Source organism: Diceros bicornis, chromosome 18, assembly GCF_020826845.1.
Source record: "Diceros bicornis minor isolate mBicDic1 chromosome 18, mDicBic1.mat.cur, whole genome shotgun sequence".
Classification (NCBI taxonomy): Eukaryota; Metazoa; Chordata; class Mammalia; order Perissodactyla; family Rhinocerotidae; genus Diceros; species Diceros bicornis.
In genome coordinates, this window is record NC_080757.1 from 29,101,502 (window position 1) to 29,119,589 (window position 18,088).

General features: G+C 46.3%; 1 protein-coding gene and 1 non-coding gene across 9 annotated transcripts in view; both read left to right on the forward strand.

The window, feature by feature from the left end:
• TEX14 (testis expressed 14, intercellular bridge forming factor) overlaps window positions 1-18,088 on the forward strand; it is a 129,282-nt gene that overhangs the window by 58,997 nt on the left and 52,197 nt on the right. For 7 of the 8 annotated variants that reach the window (XM_058560561.1, XM_058560563.1, XM_058560556.1 and 4 more), the window contains exons 3-9: window positions 5,014-5,128; window positions 8,769-8,934; window positions 9,930-10,066; window positions 11,847-11,928; window positions 12,828-12,958; window positions 14,312-14,425; window positions 15,478-15,601. In XM_058560561.1, the coding sequence (XP_058416544.1) occupies window positions 5,014-5,128; window positions 8,769-8,934; window positions 9,930-10,066; window positions 11,847-11,928; window positions 12,828-12,958; window positions 14,312-14,425; window positions 15,478-15,601 (869 nt within the window). Of the gene's footprint in view, window positions 1-5,013; window positions 5,129-6,973; window positions 7,089-8,768; window positions 8,935-9,929; window positions 10,067-11,846; window positions 11,929-12,827; window positions 12,959-14,311; window positions 14,426-15,477; window positions 15,602-18,088 lie in introns of those variants that run through there. The other variant, XM_058560562.1, reaches the window with a different exon arrangement.
• LOC131418017 (small nucleolar RNA U3) lies at window positions 3,095-3,309 on the forward strand. The gene has a single exon (XR_009222813.1). It is a non-coding gene; the product is annotated as a small nucleolar RNA U3 (small nucleolar RNA).

The following is an 18,088-nucleotide window of genomic DNA, read 5'->3' on the forward strand; positions in this document are numbered from 1 at the left end:
CATCTGTTGCCAATCCTCCTCTTTGTGCTGAGGAAGATTGGCCCTTGGCTAACAGGCATGCCCATCTTTCTCTACTTTATATGGGATGCCGCCACAGCATGGCTTGACAAGCGGTGTGTTAAGTCTGCGCCAGAGATCCAAACCTGCGAACCCTGGGCCGCCAAAGTGGATTGTGTGAACTTAACCACTATGCCCCCGGGCTGGCCCCTGTTTGATTTAGTCTTTTACTTCATGAGCCCCAGTCTGCTTCCCTGGCTGTAGTCCCTTCCTGTTAAGAATTATGAATAGTCTGCAGTTTTACAAATGAGCCTGTTACAGGTTTATGGATGAAGTAGAAGACATGAGATTCCTGGGTCAGAGCTGAGTGATAGTTTATTATTCACAGCAACAGCAGTAGCTAGAATGTTGGCATTTTTGGTGCTAGTTCCTCAAGCCCCAATTCCCACAGAGACATGCAAAGAGCTAGATAACATTGCACATGTAGTGGATTTCTTTACAGTAGAAGTACCCTGAGCTTAGGGAATCCAAATCTTTTATAATGGACAGTATGCCCTCTGCTCCAGAGGGAGACATTATCTTTATCATACTGGACAGTAAGCATGCCTGCACTTTGCTCTAAAGGGAGATATTGTATCTTCCAAAGTTTGCTATACAAACGTCTTCAAAAAGGTAGTCTGGAACAAAGGGTAGTTGGTGCCTTGCTAAATAACTTTCTGACATGCAGATACACGAGTGATCCATGGAGAATTGTCTTCCCACACTGTTCGTTGCTCCTCTTCTCTACTCAGGCTTGCTTATGTTGGGCAGTTAAGTTTACCAGGCACTGAAGATAGGTAAAGTTGGTAGTTCCTCCTACCGTCCAGGTTACAGGAGACAGTCTGGTAGGGGAGTCAGAGATGCCACAAATACTTGTGACTCATCAAGCCCTGAGCAGTAAGAAATGTGAACCCCAGTGGCACTGCTCTCACCAAGAACACTGTTCCTTCTTACTAGACGTCTCCAGCTTTGATGCTATTGGTGACCCTCCTTTTTGAAACTCGGACCTCCCTTGTCACTGTGATCCATTTGTTCCAGGTTTTGTTCTTGCCTCTTTTGGTTTCCTTCTCTCCCTACTTTTTGGCTTTGTCATCTCAGCTTGCCCCTTAAGGTGTTATTGGGCCTCAGGGTCCCATCTTCAGCTCTCAGCTGTTTGGGTAGTATGTTTCATGACTCATTTCACCCCATGGCTGTAACATGGTCAGTGATCATATTAACGACCCCTATCTTGCCCAGTCTTTGCCCTGGACACCTTTGCTTGGATTCATTCATTCAATACTAGGTGCTTAGGGGGCCAGCCCAGTGGCGCAGTGGTTAAGTGCGTGTGCTCTGCTTCGGCGGCCTGGGGTTTGCAGGTTCGGATCCCGGGCACCCACCCACACACTGCTTGTCGAGCTGTGGTCTGTGGCGGTGTCCCATATAAAGTAGAGGAAGATGGGCACAGATGTTAGCCCAGGGCCAGTCTTCCTCGGCAAAAAAGAGGAGGATTGGGGCCGGCCCGGTGGCGCAAGCGGTTAAGTGCGCACGCTCCGCTGCGGCGGCCCGGGGTTCGCTGGTTCGGATCCCGGGTGCGCACCAACGCACTGCTTGGTAAGCCATGCTGTGGCGGCGTCCCATATAAAGTGGAGGAAGATGGGCACCGATGTTAGCCCAGGGCCGTCTTCCTCAGCAAAAAAAAGAGGAGGATTGGCAGATGTTAGCTCAGGGCTGATCTCCTCACAAAAAAAAAAAAAACAGAGGAGGATTGGCATTGGATGTTAGCTCAGGGCTGATCTTCCTCACAAAAAGAATAAAAATTAAAAAAAAAAATACTAGGTGCTTAGGGTATTGTGAGTACACAAAGCCATTTCATGGTCTCTGCCCTTCTGAAACATAGTCTCAGGCGGGGGGCAGGCATTAATCAAATAATTACACGGAAGAGATGTTTGATCTGGTTAAGAAGGTCTGAGACAATGACACTTGGACAGATGTCTCAATGATGAATTGAAGTTAAGTTGGAAGGGGTGGGGGAGAATTCCTGGCAGAGGGAACAGCTTGTGCAAAGGCCTTGGGGCAGAAGGAAACATGACTAGTATGAGGAACTGTAGGAATCTTAGTATGGCTGGAGTGAGGGGGAATTTGGTGCAAAATAAGGCTGGAGAGGTGGGTGTGGGCCAGACCATGCAGGGCCTTTTAAGCTATGTAGAGTTTTGTCTTTAGCCTAAGAGCTGGCAAGCTACTGAAGCTTTAAGCAGGGGGACGATGTAGTGTCCTCCTTATTTAAACACAAATTTTATATAAATAAAAATATCTTGATTTGGAAAAAAAATCCGAAAGAACTGTTATATGTCTAGTATTTTGATCACAGGATAAAGTTTAAAAACAGGGCTTTGCAGGGGCCAGCCGAGTGGCATAGCGATTAAGTTCACGCGCTCCGCTTTGGCAGCCAGGGGTTCGCAGGTTCAGATCGCCGCCGCGCACCGACACACCGCTCATCAAGCCCTGCTGTGGCGGCGTCCCATATAAAGTAGAGGAAGATGGGCACGGATGTTAGCCCAGGGCCAATCTTCCTCAGCAAAAAAGAGGATTGGCAATGGATGTTACCTCAGGGCTAATCTTCCTCAAAAAAAAAAAGGGGGGGGCTTTACAAATGTCATAGTGTTTGGCTTTGGATCGTCGCTTTCACCATCCACTTTTTCTTTTACGTTTTCCTTGCGAAAGGCGTCCTCGCTTGGACCCTTGGTCTAAACTGAGGCGTGTCCTGACGCCCCGGCGCGCTCTGTAGTCGTCAGCGCACACGTAAACCTGGCGCTGCGGAAGTGCCGCCGGAACGGGGTGGGGTTGGAAATAAATGGCTTGTGATTGGCTGTTTTGCAGCCGTATGTTAATTACAGTGACAGCTGGAAATGTCTTCGGAAAGTCGAGTGTTCAAAACGCTTTGTTGAGCTTCTAATGGAAGGATTCTTTAGAAAACACATGCCAATGTATCCTTTGAAAAGATAGTGCCGTAAGGAAAACTCACCGTCAGTGAAATATGTGTAGATTTCGTTCACTCCGGAAACGCAGAGTGGGTGTTGTTAAGACTATACTTTCAGGGATCATTTCTATAGTTCGTTACTAGAGAAGTTTCTCTGAACGTGTAGAGCACCCGAAACCACGAGGAGGAGGCGCAGCGTTCTCTCCTGAGCGTGAAGTTGGCTCTTGGTGTTGTTTTTTACAACTGCCTTTTGCCGTTGATGATCGTTCTTCTCTTCCTTTGGGAGAGTAAGAGGGAGAGGACGCAGTCTGAGTGGTTTCGGTTTTTGCTTTCGGTTATTGAAAATGCAGGTTTTTTTTTATGCCGTCCTGTGTTATTCATTTGCAGGTGTAGACGTTCGTACTTTTTAGTGTTGTATGTAAGTTTTTTTTGTGTTACTGAGTTCATAGTGTTGGCTACCGTAGAGCTGGTTTTTCAACGCTAGGTCTTTGGTCGCGGTTTATGTTTTTTCAGAGGTTTTGAGCTTCGTAGTTGTTGGTGGTGTTACGTTGGATAGAAACAAAAACAGAGCTTGTTTGTTAGGTATGTTTGAAGTTATTCATTTACTTTGACTTTTTGATTTTGTTGTCTTGTGTTTTTGTTTTTCGTTGTTGTTTTTGGTGAGGAAGATTAGGCTTGAGCTAACACCTGTTGCCAATCTTACGTTTTTTTTTTGCTGAGGCATTGGTCGTGGTCTAACATCTGAAGAAGGGTGGGCCTGGGCTAACATCTGTGCCCATTTTTCTCCACTTTATGTGTGGGACGATACCGCAGTATGGTTTGATGAGCGTGCGTTGGTGCGCGCCCGGAATCCAGGATTCTGCGAAGCAGAGCGCGCGGATTCAACCAACTATGTCGCCGCTGGGCCACCCTGTGGGTTTTTGGTTTATGATGCTCATTTTCTTAAGAGCTTTCTCTTTCGTCTTCTTTTTTCAGTTGGTAACTTTCTTGTTTTAATTGATAACGGTGGGGTGTAGGTCACTTTTTAATTTTTTTCCCCTGTCAAATTAGTCTGTATTTTAATGAGGTCTAAAGATGGAGCCTTCTGTTTCAAATAATCTTTTTGTGTTATTGTCCCCTCCCCAACACACACACAGTATCATTAAACCCCCCTCCCTCGTACCTTCTGAAGATTGAGAGCAATGTTAGTCTATCTTTTAGCATACCAGAGTGGGGTGAAATGCTTTCACGCAACTTTCCGTAAATAACGTTTTTGATGAATAAACGCGGCGGTTGCCCTCTAGTTGGTCTGTGGCCTTTTGTGTTTGTGTGACTAATGAAGCCTTTCATTTTAACTTTAAAAAAAAAAAAGGTTTAGGGGTCCGCCCCGTGGCTTAGCGGTTAAGTGCGCGTGCTCCGCTGCTGGTGGCCCGGGTTCGGAACCCCGGGTGCGCACTGACGCACCGCTTCTCGGGCCATGCTGAGGCGGCATCCCACATACAGCAACTAGAAGGATGTGCAGCTGTGACATGCAACTATCTACTGGGGCTTTGGGGAAAAAAATAAATAAATAAAATTATAAAAGATGGGTTTACATGGGCCAGCCCCGTGGCTTAGCGGTTAAGTGCATGCGCTGTGTTACTTGGTGACCCAGGTTCGGACCCTGGGCGGACACCGAGGGACCGCTTGTCTGGCCATGCTGAGGCGGCGTCCCACATACAACAACTAGAAGGATGTGCAACTATGACATACAACTATCTACTGGGGCTTTGGAGAGAAAAAGGGGAAAAAAGGAGGAGGATTGGCAATAGATGTTAGCTCAGGGCTGGTCTTCCTCAGCAAAAAAAAAAAAAGAGGAGGATTGGCATGGATGTTAGCTCGGGGCTGATCTTCCTCACACACACACAAAAAAGGTTTACATTAGTAATACATGACAGTACTGTATGAAGAAATTTTAGTTTTTTCCCCCTAATATAAGTTTTCCTAGTTTTATCTCAAGAAATTTCCTTATATTTGCATTCATCCTGGCATTTGCCTTTCAGGAATTTATGTTGATGCAGTTAACTCCCTGGGCCAGACAGCGCTTTTTGTTGCGGCATTATTAGGCCTTACAAAATTGGTTGATGTTCTGGTGGATTATGGATCAGATCCAAATCAGTAAGTACAATAACATCACTATGTAGAAAATTAGTATGCTCTTAAGATGAGTTGGGGCATTTGGAAACTATTTTGACAAGATATTAAAAGCACCTTTACTAATATTTATATCAATGAAATACAGTCATATACATATGTTGAAACATACTTTTGACTGGTAATACAAAGTTTTCTAAGCAATTTTACTAGGCCCTGTGAAATAAGTGAAATTTATTATTCATTAATTAATTAGTCATTAACAGCATGGTTTGCATATTTCCACCCCGGGTTATAATTTGTATGATTTGCTTAAGCAGTTTAATATACCCACAAACAAGTTCTTCACCAATTAATGTGCTTGGCATCACCTTGTCAGGATGACTTTTGCCTGGGTCCTGTAGTTGTGGTTTAAAAGAATTGGGGGGCTGGCCCCGTGGCTTAGCAGTTGGGTGCGCGCGCTCCGTTGCTGGCGGCCTGGGTTCGGATCCCGGGCGCGCACCGACGCACCGCTTCTCCGGCCGTGCTGAGGCCGCGTCCCACTTACAGCAACTAGAAGGATGTGCAGCTATGACATACAACTATCTAGTGGGGCTTTGGGGGAAAATAAATACATAAATAAATAAAATTATAAAAAGAATCTGGGTTTATTAGTTGGTCCAAATTTTAATATGAAACAGTAACACAAGGTAATGAATCAGCTACATCCTTCCCTTTGTGTAGTAATTTTTTTTTTCCCCGGGGCCCTCCCAAGCACTAGCTCACTAGATCTTTGCAACCACCTTCTCAACAGAGAGGGGACATTTTTACACTTTCCATCTGACAGAACCAGAAACGGGTTTTGAGTGCTTACATGATTCCAGCTGGCAGCTGATTTGCACAGGAATGCTAGAATATGAACAGTCATAGAAGTCATAAAATAGCTTTCCCATCTTACATTAGGAGGCTGTGTTTAATGAACTTAAAAAAAAAAACCAACAACAACCTGTCAGAAGGTTGTGTCTTTTGTTTTTGTTTTGTTATAAGATTGCTTGCTTAGTGGGAGACAACTTGGAAGCTTGGAAGAGTATAAAGAAAAAAGAAAAACAACAATCAATGTGAAAATTCTGTAACTCAGAGATAACACAGTGAACATTTTTCTGTGTTTCCACCTAGAATTTTTCTAGACTCAAATTTCATCTACTGTCTCTACTGTTAATGTTTAATTTCAAAACTCAGAAATAAAGGGCTAGCTCACCTGATGTTTGCAGATAACAGCTTTGTAGAGAGGCTATGTTGGGACCCCCTGCAGTTCCTCAGCAAAAATGGGACATTTTCTAGTCATCTGCATTTACATCTGTTTTGTGGAGGTTTAGCGCTGAGGTTTTTTTTGTTTTTTTGTTTTTATAATTTTATTTATTTATTTTTTCCCCCAAAGCCCCAGTAGATAGTTGTATGTCATAGTTGCACATCCTGCTAGTTGCTGTATGTGGGACGCGGCCTCAGCATGGTCGGAGACTTGGTGCGTCGGTGCGCGCCTGGAAATGAACCCGGGCCGCCAACAGTGGAGTGCACGCACTTAACCACTAAGCCACCGGCCCCAGCGCTGAGTTCTTTAAATATGAAATCATTCAGACTTAGTATTCCAGATTAGGGAACTGATACCTAGAAAGTTTGTGACTGGCCCATAATGGTGCATTGTGTTAATGATAGAGCTGAGACCAGGAGCCTAGCCCCCCTGAAGAACTCAGAACATCCCTTTTTAGAAGACCCCATGATGCCAGGGAGAGGTGAGAAAGGACAGTATCAAGGGAAGGAAGGCAAACTCCATGGCTTTGTATTTTGTGATAGGAATGTTTTCATGTGACTTTAAAAATATCTTCCATCCAGGTGAAGGGAAATTTCTAGGAGGAAGTTGTATTCCTAAGTGCTCAATGGAAATGCTGCGATGGCCTGGGCTTATTGAGATCACAGAGTCAGATGCCTGTGGGACCAAGTGGGGTCAGTAGGTACAGACTCTGTCTAAGGAAGGTTGGGCATCTGTTGCTGCTGGGCAGGAAAGGGAGCTAAAGAGACCAGATCTTCCAAATTTTCAAGATGCTGGAAATTCCAATTTTTAATGTGAAATCTCCCAAGTGTTAAATATTTTCCATTATTTTAAATTATTTTTTGAAACACTATGTGGACCAAATAAAACATGCCTCTGGGTTGCCGTATCAGTCTGCAAGCCTCCCCTGTTTTCAACCTCTAGGATAAATTTTGATACCACCTGGACTTGGATTCCCGTATAAGTTTAGTTGGGTGTAAAAAACATTATTCCTTTCTTTCTTAGCATTCATGAGAAATGAGAAATAATGTCTTCTCTCTCCCTACCCAGGTTTCTTACTGTTTATGGGAAGAATGAGTAGAAGACTATAAAACATTATAAAAATTTGTTTTTCCACAAGGAGGATATTATGATTTCCACAGTGCAGCGTGCTGGACTGCTCATCAGACCCAGCAATAGGATAGAGCTCAGGATGAGATAGCCCAGTGGTTCCCAGATGCCTGGGTGCAGGCCAGCCTTGTTGGCATCACTGGGGGAACTTGTAAGAAGTACACATTCCTGGGCCCCATGCTTGCAGCTTCTGCTTCAGTCTGGTGTGTAGTCTGAGAATCTGTATTTTTGACCAATATCCCAATGGTTCATTAACTAAATTATGGTACATCCATACACTGAAGTTCTGTGCAGCTGTTAGAAAGAATTGAGGTGGCTTGTATGTTCTCATATGGAAATTTCTCTGAGGTATATTGTTAAATGAAAAAATTTAGATGCAAAACAGTTTTTATAGCATATTCTTATTCCTACTTATATATGCATAGAAAATTTCTGGAAAGATATAAAAGGTTATAACAGTAGTTGCCTCTGGTCAAGAGAACTGGGAGTCTGGAGTTGAGAAACTTTTCTTCTCCTCCTCTTCCTCCTCCTTTTTCATTTTATTTCTTTTCCTCCTTCCCTTTACTCTTCCTCCTTCTCCCATTTGTGTTTCTTTTTCCATTAGAGAGTAGGCTCTCCAGGTGATTCTGATGTGCAGCCAGGTTGGGAAACCACGGCTGCATATCACATATCACTGTATCCCGGACACAGTGAAGGCCCTCCCTTCTCGCCTCAGATAGTTTATAGGGTTTGATTAAATTTTTCTGAGTTGTAGATCCTTGACCAGATTACTGATGCCAAGGTTTTGTGGGCCTCTACCATAGGGTTTGGGAGACAGAGACATTCTCACGTGAGAGAGATGGTCTCTGGTTAGACTGAGCTTCACCAGCCTGACCCCAGGACACTATAGACATGAGGAAATTGTTTCAGGGCAGCCAGCGTCAGGTCAGGGGGCAGTGGGGGAAAGAACACTGGATTTGGAACCACACCCATACCTGGGTGTGAATCCCAGCTTTGCCTTTTTGTTTCCTCATCTATAAATTGGTAAATGATACCGCCTTGAAGGTGGAGGTAAGGATGGAAAAAGGGTATGTGTGTAAACCTCCTTTTGGCACAGACCAGGGGCCTGACAAATGGTATTATAATCCTCATCTCCAAAGGTCGTCTTTGTAGAAAGGGAGCCCTATGTTACCCAATGCATCCCACCTCTCTGTTCCGTGGAAGGGAGGAGTGCTGCCGTGGCCACTAATTGTACCACCCCTCCTCCAGCCGCTGCTTTGATGGGAGTACCCCTGTCCACGCAGCGGCATTTTCCGGCAACCAGTGGATCCTCAGCAAACTGCTGGATGCAGGAGGTGACCTTCGACTCCATGATGAGAAGGGTCGAAACCCGAAGACCTGGGCCCTGGCAGCAGGGAAGGAGAGTAGCACCGTGGTAAGGGTGGGCCCGCTCTGCAGCCGCACCCAAGGCAGAGCATTGGGCTGGGAGTCTGGAGCCCAGCGGGCAGGGGCTGGTCCTGGGGACAGCACAGCGCTTACAGTGGCTTTGGCACTGGTAACACAGGCCTGGGTTTAAGCTAGTTAACCAGCTGTAAAACCTTGAGCAAGTCTAGTGAACCATTCTAGTTGTCCATTCAGTGGAGAAGGGAGAACAATTGTAATTTTGTCTCACCCTTAGCTAGCACTCACCTTGCATCAGACAATCTGAATTAAGTTACAGTCATGCGCTGCATAACAATATTTCAGTCAATGATGGACCACATATGCAACAGTGGTCCCATAAGATTAGTACCATATAGCCTAGATGTGTAGTAGGCCACACCATCTAGGTTTGTGTAAGTACACTCTGATGTTCGCACAATGACGAAATAGCCTAATGACGCATTTCTTAGAATGTATCCTTGTTGTTATGTGATGCATGACTATAGTTAAATATTAACTCATTTAATCTTCACACCAATCTTTTCAGGTAGCTTCTATAATTGTCCTCATTTTACAGATGGGGAAACAGGCCCAATGACATTAAGTAACTTGCCTGAGGCCTCTAATGAGGATTAAATAACCTAACAGATGTAAAGCACAAAGAGCATGCTCAGTGCAGGGCACATAGTGGGAAGGAGTGGTGGGCAGAATCCCCTTCCCACCCTCTGGGCCTCCTGCTCATTAGCTGTTGGGCCTTGGACAAGTAATTTCACTCTTGCCTCAATTTACTCATCTGTCAAAGGAGGGAATTGAAGGAAATTATTGGAAATCCTCTCTCTGAAAATATTGCATACCTTTAGAAAACAACTTGAGCCCTCCCCTTTCCAGAGATTTCCCTGTCAGGGGCTCTCAGCTCCTCAGCCCATTCACCAGACCATTCCAATTCCGTTGAAGGCCAGGGTGGCCACTAGCCGTGCCAACACTGCCCATCCGTACCCTGTGTTGCAGATGGTGGAGTTCATGCAGCGCTGTACCTCGCACATGCAGGCCATCATCCAGGGCTTCTCCCATGACCTCCTGAAGAAGATTGACTCCCCTCAGCGGCTCATCTGTGGCCTGCCTCGTTTTGGGGGCCTCATGCAGGGGTGAGTGCTGCCCCAAGCAGAGTGGGACATTCTGCATCACCCCACCCTTCCTCCTGAGATCCCTGCAGGGATCCTGCCTGCAACCTCCGTCTCCTCCACGTTGGTCCCCTCCAGCATCTCACGCACCCAGAGGGGTGAGCTTGAAGGAGAGGATGTGGTCACTGAAAAAGGATGGCTTTTTCTGACCTTAGGCTGTCTCCCCCACTCCAGGTACATCTGGGGGAAGTGAGTTCTGGGCTCCAGTAGGAACCACCCTATGGGTAGCAGAGAAGGAACTTTTCAGGTCTGGGGAGCCCAGCAGAAAACCCTTTCCCAGCAAGGCGATTGGCTGGTTTTTTTGTCATCTCCTGAACCATAGAAAGCATGTTCCTTTATTACTAAGGTTGCAAAAGCCCACAAACCTTTAATTTATGGTTTCTTGGGCTGTTTAAAGCTGGTATAAGAGCCTCGCTGCTAGCTGGGTAGACAGCTCCCCTCACCCCGTCACAGCTGCAGGAGGTGGGCCTCAGGCTTCTCTCCACGCTCAGCGACTGAGTTATTTTAAATTCTTGGGGCTTTATTGACTTAGGGTTTGTGTGCGGAGAATCCTTTCCATTTTGGTTTTCTCTGACGGCATCTCTTTCTGTAATCAGGGTGGCTAGACTCATCACACTCTCATAGGCTTCTCCTTCTTGTCCTTCCATGCACCTTGAGTCCGGGTTTTCCTCTGATGCTGCTGGCTTCTCAGGCGAGATGAATTAATGGTTTCCTTGAGGACTAGTTATTCCTAACTGCTCTCTCTGCTGCCACTCTTGCTGGTCTTGGTTCTTTACTCAGCATCTAGAGTGACCTTCTAAAAATGGAAATCGAATTGTGCGGCTCTCTGCTAGAAATCCTTTAGGGCCTTCTCCTTGGCTATTAGGATGAACTTTCAAATCCCTCATCTGGCCTTGGAGGCCCTGCATGGTCTAGCTTCTCCCATCTCTCCCACCTCCTCTCCTGCCAGTGTTTGGATCTTGGCAGACCGAGTTCCTACTAACGGGGCCCAAGCCTAGTTCCTGCTACAGCTCTGTGACCCCAGGCCAACAGATTTCCCTTTTTTGGCTCCCTTTTTCCCATCTGTAAAATGAGAAAGTTGGACAAGATATGCTTTATGATTCTTTCCAACTTTGACCATCAGTAATTATCTATCGCTGCATAATGAATCACCCCCAAACTTAGCATAAACATTTGTATCTCACACAATTTCTGTGTGTCAGGAATTGGAGAATGGCTTAGCTGGGTGGTTCTGGCTCAGGGTTTCTCATGAAGTTGCAGTCAAGATGTCAGCTGAGGCTGCAGTCATCTGAAGGCTTGACTGGGGCTGAAGGATCCAGTTCTGAGATGACTTACTCACGTAGCTGGCAAATTGGTGCTGGGTGTTAGGCCTCCCTGTTGGGCTGCTGGAGTGTCCTCACAACATGGCAGCTGGCCTGCCCCAGAGCAAGTGATCCAAGAGAGATCCGGCCAGAAGCCCTGTGGATCCAGCCTTGGAAATCACACCGCTCCGTCATTTCTGCAGTCCTATTGGGTTAACAGGTCAGCCCTCTCTGACCTTTGAGGGGCTACACAGGCCTAACACCAGGTGGTGGGAATCACCGGGGCCCTCTCAGAGGCTGGCAATTATATCATTTGTAGTTCCATGATAGTCAGGTAGTAGAGAGAAAATCAACTACATGTTCTGAAAACTTGGCTCAGCATTGTTCCTATGGATGTGGGTGGTTAATCCTTACTTTTTTTTACCTCTTTTAAATATTTCTAGCAACGCTAATGGCTCTCCTAACCGACTGCTTAAAGCTGGAGTCGTTTCTGCCCAAAATATCTACAGCTTTGGCTTTGGGAAGGTAAGAGGTTGCCACTGACAGCCGGTGTTTGCAGGACTAACTGGAGAATCAGCCGGCCCAGCTCCGGCCCCATCTCCCATGACTTTGTCCAGCTCCTCCTTCCTCTTCTCTCCTAAGTGTTTTTTCCTCCTTTACCCCTTTTGCAGGACAAGTACCTCTTAGTTTTCCTGTCCTGGCTGGCAAATGGTGAAAACCCTGGAGAGTTCTCTTGAATGACCTTGGGCTAGATTCAGGGAGTTTAGAAAATCATCCTTTAATTCCCAGTAAAGGCCCCACATATGTTCTCCTGGATGTTCTCCTTGAAAGAGGCAGATAACTGTGCTGACTCCGTGGGTCTTGCTTGTGATTCACCTTGCCCTCCCACAGGTTTATGAGCGTTGTTGGAATGCCTTTAAGACTCAAGATTTTAAACTGAGAAATGTTCTAAGGGAAAATAGTATCTTTTGGTACTTGGTTCTGCTCATCAAAGAAAGAGACAGTTGGGAAACATTGCTGGGTGGCTGGGTGATGCTTGCCAACAGCTCAGGCCCCACCCCTGAGTCTCTTGGTTGGGCTGAGGCAGCCTGGGGTGGGGTGAGGGTGGGAGGAGAGGGAGTGTCGGCTTTGGCTGCACACAGGCCTGGGCCCTGAGCCCCAGCCTGGTACTTCAGGCAGGCGTCTGACCTCTCTTCATGAGCCTCAGTTTCCTCACTAGGAAAAGGGAAAGAATATTACAAGCTTGCAGCGTGTCTAGGAATATAAAAGATAATATAAATTAAAGCATAATCTCCAGTGCATAGGAGTATTCAGCAAATTGGAAAATAGCTGCTATCATTATTTTTAGCTGGCTGATAAGATTCTGGAGGTATTTTACTTTTCCTCTTTTCTCCCCACAATTTGAAGCTGTGCTTTGCTTTCAGTTTTATCTCACAGGGGGGACGCAGCTGGCCTGTCTAGGATCTCTTCCAGTCATTGGAGAAAAGGAGGTGATTCAAGCTGATGATGAGCCCACCTTCTCTTTCTTCAGTGGCCCCTACATGGTCATGATCAAGTGAGCAGAAGCTGGCCATGGGAGGTCTGACTTAGTCCCAAGGAAAGAGTGGGCTTTGTGTGACTTCCTTATGTGTGGAGAGTCTCCCCCAAACACAAGGAAACACTGAAGAACATGGACACCAGGGCCAGATATCCTTTGTTGTTGCTGTTCTGTGCATTGTGGGATGTTTAGGAGCGTCCCTGGTCTCCACTCACTAGATGCCAGTAGGAGTCCCGAGTGCCCACCACTCCCCCACAGTTGTGCTTGTGACAACCAAAATGTCTACAGTCATTGCCAAATGACTGTTGAGAATGACTGCTCTGAAAGTTTACTAAAGACAGTGTTTTAACCTTGCTGTCTAGAGAGTTAGAGGCGGCATAGTGTGACTGTCTGGCCTCTGATACAGGCCAAAGGGTATTGAGGCCCCTGTAGAAGCCAGAACAGGCATCAGCCGCGGCTCTCACTAGCCAAGTGCAGCAGAGGCGGTAGTAACAGGTTTGGCTGTGACCAGAGTCCCTGAGGTGTTCTCAGTCCCCAGAGACCTGCCTCCTGCAAGGTCACGGTTGTTTTCCTGGCCGATGTGTCGTGGCTTCCTTGAACCTGGATGCTTCTTCCTTGCTTAGAAGAAACACCCTTCTAAAAAGGCCTCTGCCAGACTCACAAGGCCCTCTGTCCCCTGCAGATATGCACCTTGTTTTCCTGCCCATGTCACAGATTTCTTGTTGGGTTCCCTCCTCTCTGTCTACTGCCGTGACCTTTGCCCAAGTCATCGCTGTTCCTCACCCAGACTGGCCTCCTAGCTGGCCTCCCATTCTCGGGACTATCGCTCCCTACCATTCCCCACACTGCTGATACCATTGTCTTTCTAAAATACAGACCCAGGGGCCCAGCCCTGTGGCTGAGTGGTTAAAGATCTGCACATTCTGCCTCAGTGGCCCAGGTTTGTGGGTTCGGATCCCGGGCGAGGACCTACTCCACTCACCAGCCATGCTGTGGCGGTGTCCCACATACAAAAAAATAGAGGAAGGTTGGCACAGATGTTAGCTCAGGGCTCATCTTCCTCAAGCAAAAAAAAACGAGGAGGATTGGCAATGGATGTTAGCTCAGGGCGAATCTTCCTCAGCAAAAATAAAATACAGACCTGATCTAGTCACTCCCTCCCTTAAATCCTTCAGTGACTTCCTGCCACCTGTACCTAAGTTCCCCAGGGTGCTTTAGGACCTCGGGGTGGGGAGAGGGAGGACACAGTGGTGCCCAGGGGTTTGACAGATTCTGTGTAAATGCCACTTATCTGATCTCTGGCTGGAGAGCTGCTTACTGAAGAAGTGGCTGCTCACCCCCTTCTGCTTGTACTCTCTCCTGCCCTTGTAGCCTGGTGTGGAACGGGAGCAGGGTCACAGTGAAGGAGCTGAATCTCCCCACCCACCGGCACTGCAGCAGGCTGCGGCTGGCTGACTTGTTAATTGCCGAGCAGGAGCACAGCAGGTGAGGAGGTCCAAGGGCATTTCATGTCCAACTCTCTTTACAGACCCAGGTTCAGGGCTATGCAAGACTGTCCCTGGGGTGTAGAGACCAACCTCCCTCGCACTCAGCGTTTTCTGACTGTTGGAATCGGTTGATGTTAACTTCCAATGGCTGCCAAAAGAGAGAGAGGAATTAATGAATAACCTGAGGGGTGAGGGTGGTGGTGGTGGAGGGGCTCAATTCTCTTAGCTGATTGACTCCCCAAACCCATGTCTCTGATAGTCCTGCCTCCAGACCCTACTGGCTCTCCTGCAACAGCCCCCAATGCCTGCCCCATATATTGGCCCTGTGCCCATGCAGGACAGCATGTGCTGTCCTGTCTTCATAGAGCATGGCTGTGCATGAGAGCCGTGTCTCTGCCATTGAGGATGTGCCCATGGGTCTTAGGTTTCCTGTGGCTCCAGGGTTAGTCCTGCAGCTCTTGCTGGGGCAGGAGTCTGATTCATGGTTTCACACTAGGGCTGCTGAGACCTTAGAATGGACCCAGGTTCCTGAGAAGGCTACCCAACTCCTGTAGGCGGTGTGTCAGAGGCCAGACCCTTCCTTTTGGTCAAACCTTCCTAAAGGGACTGGAAGGACTCATAGACACAGTGTGGACTTTGACATGAAACTGAGAGGGGTGTGACCTTGGGCAAGTTCCTGACATCTCCCTGACCTTGGTTTCCTCCTGTCTAAAATGAGTATAATGATACTTTCTTGCAAGTGGTTGTTAGGATTGAGATAATGTATGTAAAGTGCCTTGCTCAGTAGCTCTTAGTGACATTGTCATTGATGATTCTAAGCCCTTGGGGTCTGATTAGTGGGAGGCCACAGATTCTACCAACAGATAGATCTTATTCCCACCCCACCCCACCCCACCCAATCCTACCTCATCCTGTTTTCTTAGAAAGACATTGTGTGCAAATGATATTTGTTTAGAATGTATTCAAGGGGCCTAGAAGAAAGGAAAGCACCCATTTTTTCATCATGTCTTCCTTCCTTCTGCCTCATCTGAAGCTGATTTTCTTTTGCAGCAAGCTGCGGCACCCCCACCTGCTGCAGCTGATGGCTGTGTGCCTGTCCCAGGACCTGGAAAAGACCCGCCTCGTGTACGAGCGCATCACTGTCGGCACACTGTTCGGTGTCCTCCATGAACAGGTAAATGGCTGTTTCCGTGGATTTTCCCTTGCTGCTCTCCCCACTTCTTCCTGCCCCAGTGGAGTTCCCATTTGTACATGCATGGAAGATAAATCTCTTAATTCTTTACCTTATGGGGGCTATATAATGCACCATTTAAAGCTGATAAGCACCTGTTTGGAGCTAGTGTGGTTTTATAATTATCAGTCCTGCTTCTTTATCAGACATGTAAGAGCACAGCAGACCCAGAAAACACACAGACCCATTTCTAGCTAACTAATCGGGACAGCCACTGGCCTTGTTTCCCTGTGTTCTCACTTGTGCCCTTCAGGGCCTTTGCTGTAGAGAGAGGTTTGTTTATATGCAAGCTTTTATCAGTCCCCTCTTACTTACTTTTCAGATTTCCTTTTGAGGGTATCTTCCCTGGCCCACAGACTCCCTGGGAAATGTGTTTTGGGTTGAGATGTGGCTTTGGAGAGGTTCTGAAGCATTTGTTTTTCTTTCTCTGTGACTTTGTTCTGATGACCCTGGGCAGGAGTGAGAAGAGACCATCCAGGAAGGGCCCTTCCCACAGATGGCTAGCCATCCGTGCTGCCTGAAGACCTCCTATTAGTGTTCTGGTTTTTCTTCCCTCCCCCCACTTCTCTCCTTTGATGAGGGCATTACCTTAAAATGCTATTTCTCTGGGGACAGACCCATCATGACTTTAATCAGCCAGGTATGTTGGTATGGAATTTCTGTCCTTGTAGGGTGAACTTTCTAGGTCATCTGACTGGGGTAAGGACTGGATTGGTGCTTTAAGCTTCCAGGTTCTCCCAGCAGCACAGGCTTGGATGGGGGCTGCAGAGCAAGGTTCATTGGTGGTTGTGGTGGGCCAACCCTAGATGCACATACCAGGCCTTGAGAACTTCCTCTCTTTTTTTTTTCAGTTATTTTATTGAGGTCATATTGGTTTATAACATTGTGTAATTTCAGGTGTACATTATTATATATCAGTTTCTGTAGAGACTGCATTGTACTCACCATCAATAGTCTAACTTTTATCCATCACCATACATATACGCCCCTTGACTCCTTTTGCCCACCCCTTCACACTCTTCCCCTCTGGTAACTACTAATCTGTTCTCTCTATCCACGTGTTAGTTTATCTTCCACATATGAGTGAAATCATACGGTGTTTGTCTTTCTCTGTCTGGCTTATTTCGCTTAACATAATAGTTGCAGGGTCCATCCATGTTGTTGCAGATGCCACAATTTTGTCTTTTTTTCATGACTGAGTAGTATTCCATTGTGTATATATACCACTTCTTCTTTATCCAGTCATCAGTTGATGGGCACTTGGGTTGCTTCCATGTCTTGGCTATTGTGAATAATGCTGCAATGAAAATAGAGGTGTATAAATCTCTTTGTATTGTTGATTTCATGTTCTTTGGATAAATACACAGTAGTGGAATAGCTGGATCATATGGTATTTTTATTTTTAATTTTTCGAGAAATCTCCATACTGTTTTCCATAGTGGCTGCAACAGTTTGCATTCCCACCAGCAGGGTATGAGGGTTCCCTTTTATCCACATCCTCGCCAACATTTTTTTTTTTGAAATTTTTTTTTTTGTGTGAGGAAGATCCGCCCTGAGCTAACATCTGCCAATCCTCCTCTTTTTTTTTGCTGAGGAAGACTGGCCCTGGGCTAACATCCATGCCCATCTGCGTCTACTTTATATGGGATGCCGCCACAGCATGGCTTAACAAGCAGTGCGTCAGTGCGCGCCCAGGATCCGAACCTGCGAACCCCGGGCCGCCGCAGCAGAGCCCGCGCACTTAACCCCTTGCGCCACCGGGCCGGCCCCACTCGCCAATATTTTTTATTTTTTGTCTTGGTAGTTATACCCTTTCTGACAGGTGTAAGGTGATATCTTATTGTATTTTTGATTTGCATTTCCCTAATAATTAGTGATGTTGAACATCTTTTCATGTGCCTGTTGGGCATCTGTATATCTTCTTTGGAAAAATGTCTGTTCATATCCTCTGACTATTTTTTGATTGGGTTGTTTGTTTTTTTATTGTTGAATTGTATGAGTTCTTTGTATATTTTGGAAATTAACCCCTTGTCGGATATATGATTTGCAAATATTTTCTCCCAGTTGGTGGCTTATCTTTTCGTTTTGTTGATGGTTTCCTTTGCTGTGTAGAAGCTTTTTAGTCTGATGTAGTCTCATTTATTTATTTTTTCTTTTGTTTCCCGTGACTGAGTAGACATGGTATTTGAAAAGATGCTGTTAAGACCCACGTTAAAGAGTGTACTGCCTATATTTTCTTCTACGAGTTTTATGGTTTCAGATCTTACATTCAAATCTTTAATCCATTTTGAGTTAACTTTTGTGAATGGTGAAAGCAGATAGTCTACTTTCATTCTTTTGCGTAAGGCTGTCCAGTTTTCCCAACACCGCTTATTGAAGAGACTTTCGTTTCTCCATTGTATGTTCTTGGCTCCTTTGTCGAGGATTAGC